General features: G+C 34.7%; 1 protein-coding gene across 1 annotated transcript; it reads left to right on the forward strand.

Moving 5' to 3' along the window:
* The first annotated feature begins 266 nt into the window (after positions 1 to 266).
* On the forward strand, positions 267 to 1,177 carry LOC141644192 (MLP-like protein 31). The gene is made up of 2 exons (XM_074453663.1): positions 267 to 515; positions 708 to 1,177. The coding sequence occupies exons 1-2, from the start codon at positions 329 to 331 to the stop codon at positions 983 to 985; spliced, it is 465 nt and encodes a 154-aa protein (XP_074309764.1). The 5' UTR covers positions 267 to 328; the 3' UTR covers positions 986 to 1,177.
* Positions 1,178 to 2,875: the final 1,698 nt, after the last annotated feature.

The following is a 2,875-nucleotide window of genomic DNA, read 5'->3' on the forward strand; positions in this document are numbered from 1 at the left end:
GACTCATCTTATGCATTTACAAATATCAATCGATTAAGAAACTCTCTCAAGAGTATAAACAATCACTAGCAACTTTGTATCCGATTCCCTTCCCACAAAATGCTAAAAGGTGACAGAGAAATATACGTAGTATCTTGTGCTTCGTATGATTAATCACCTATGGTCAGTATACCAAGCGTAAAAAACAAGCCGCATAATAGCGGACGAGGTCATTTTCCTATAGCGGAGTTTCCCATGATTTTCTCCTATAAATTACAGGGCCGAATATTGAACCCGCACCTCGCTCAATTACATAAACAGTGATATAAGTTAAAAGTATATAGGCAAAATGGCTAAAATGCACAAGATGGACGGGAAAGTTGAGTTGAATTGTTCAGCTGAGAAAATATTTGAAACATTAGGAGCTAAACTACCTCATGTTCCTCAACTTTGCTCCGGCGCAATTCCTGGAATTAGCGTACACCACGGTGACTTGCACAGTGTGGGTAGTACCACCAAATGGGACTTGAACATGGGTAATGTATTTACCGATTTACCTTCTTGTTTTATTACAACAGTTTTCTAACGTGTGCCCTGATGACACTTACAAAATATGAAAATATCTTCTGAATCTTACCACGTTTAGATTACATTGTTACAATCTTGACGTTAGTTAATCCCTAATCATTTCGAGATAATGATTTTTTAGACTTGTTCAATGGTAATAGGTGGTAAGCAAACATATGTGATAGGGAGGAATGATGCAATTGATGTGGAAAATATGAAAATAATTCGAAGTATCATTGATGGGGAAATAATGACCCATTACAAATCGTTGAAGATGCAACTCCAACCAATTTCAAAGGGAAATGGCAAGTCTTGTGTTATGATGTTTAGTCTGGAATATGAGAAGATGGATGAAGATGCACCCGACCCAACTGAGTTTTTCAACTTTGTACATAATGTATTCAAGAAGTTGGGCGATCAACTCTCCTCGGTTAACTAGCGAGTATGGACACCTCGTCACCATGCCAAATCAATTAAACTACTATCTATTTAGTTCCTCCGTTCTAGTCAATAATGTAAACTATTGATTAGAACAGAGTAACTACATATTTACTAATTTGTGTATCTATATAATATCGTACGATGACTATGAATATAATCAATAAATACTTGTTTACCTATAATTAAAAAATGTCTACAGTGATGCTAATGATCTACATGTCAAACTGTAAAAATATTCATGAACCAGTACTTATGTTTAGTGGAACGATAAATAGGAGACAAAAAAATAAACCGGGAAGCAATTATCGACAACTCTAAATTAAAAGAATAAAAACTCACTAAACCATCAGTCGATATGACAAACACAAATTCATTTTATGAATTTCACAAGTATTAAATCTATTGATGATGTCAACTAACTTAGGTAGTTATGTAATAAGAGGTGATGCTTATAAATTGTAACTACTCGTATTTATAGATGAGAATATGAGATATTAAGAATTTCATAGCCTATTTTTCGTGAATGATTCATAAATATTTATAGATGAGAATATGAGATATAAGAATTTCAATTAATAATGTAAAAAATAGAAAACTATAATTGTTTTCCCCACACTATTTGATCTCTTCATACCACTACTTGATGAGATATAAGAATTTCAATTAATAATGTAATAAATAGAAAACTATAATTGTTTTCCACACACTATTCTGATCTCTTCATACCATTACTTGATGGTGTAATTTGTGTATGTACTTAGTCATTTGCATGTATAAGTGACCCTAATTATTTGTGGATGGACCACTAATACGGTGATTAATAATTAAACATAATCGGAGATTTACTACACTTTTCACAAAGGTTATTTACACTTGAATGAAAATAATTTTTGTATAAAAACGTTTTATATAAGTGTTATACAATATCATTTGATATTTTATTTAAATAACCCCACTAGAATACTGAAGATGTCTTAAACTAGTGGTTAAAAGAAGAATTATGAACAATATGTCCAATTAAATACACTTTAATTCGTAGACCAAAAAACCCACTAGAATTGTAAAGTATATGTGAAATAATAGAATTGTATTGATAATGAAAGGAGAGATTACAAGGGGTTTATATACTGATAATACAAGCAGCTAATGCTAGACTAATTAGGAATACAAGATTGCTATAAGATAAAATAGGTAACAATTAGCTAGTCAAATATACAGATTGACAGTAATTGATATGCACAATTATCTACGGGAGATAAGCTCCATAATTAGAAGATTGCTCCATAATTAGAGGATTGCAATATTATCTTGAATTATCTTTAACATTCCCGCTCAAGATGGACGGGCGATAGCGAAGTCCAATCTTGGAAGAAAGTTCAGTGAAGCGCGGCTTGTGTAAGGGCTTTGTTAAGGTGTCAGCGAGTTGGTCCGTCCCATTGATATGCTGGACCCGGATGAGGCCTTGACTGATTTGTGTCTTAACAAAGTGAAATGCAAGTGCTACATGTTTCATACGCGAATGAAAAACAGGATTAGCGGAGTAGTGCGTAGTGCTTAGATTATCACAGTAGATTGTCGGAGGTTTAGTCGAAGTGATGCCAAGCTCATGTAGCAGATTTTTGAGCCACAATAATTCGGCCGAAGTTGCAGCTACGGCGCGAAATTCTGCCTCTGTCGTGGACATGGAGACAGCCTTTTGCTTCTTTGAAGACCAAGAGATGGGAGTACTACCTAGATAAATGATGTAGCCTGAGGTAGATAGGTAGTCATAAGAGTCACCCCCCCAATCCGCATCACAGAAGGCGTGTAGGCATAAAGGGGACGAGTTGGTACGTAAGGTGGATACCAAAGTGAATGGTGCCAGCCAAGTAATGAAGGAGTCGCTTCA

Source organism: Silene latifolia, chromosome 2 (assembly GCF_048544455.1).
Source record: "Silene latifolia isolate original U9 population chromosome 2, ASM4854445v1, whole genome shotgun sequence".
Taxonomy (NCBI): Eukaryota; Viridiplantae; Streptophyta; class Magnoliopsida; order Caryophyllales; family Caryophyllaceae; genus Silene; species Silene latifolia.

What these genes read in the sequence shown, in the direction of transcription:
- LOC141644192 (XM_074453663.1), top strand. Translation starts at nt 329, where the DNA reads ATGGCTAAAATGCACAAGATGGACGGGAAAGTTGAGTTGAATTGTTCA. An exon ending in CAAATGGGACTTGAACATGG is followed by an intron (nt 516 to 707) that starts GTAATGTATTTA and finishes CAATGGTAATAG; the next exon opens with GTGGTAAGCAAACATATGTG.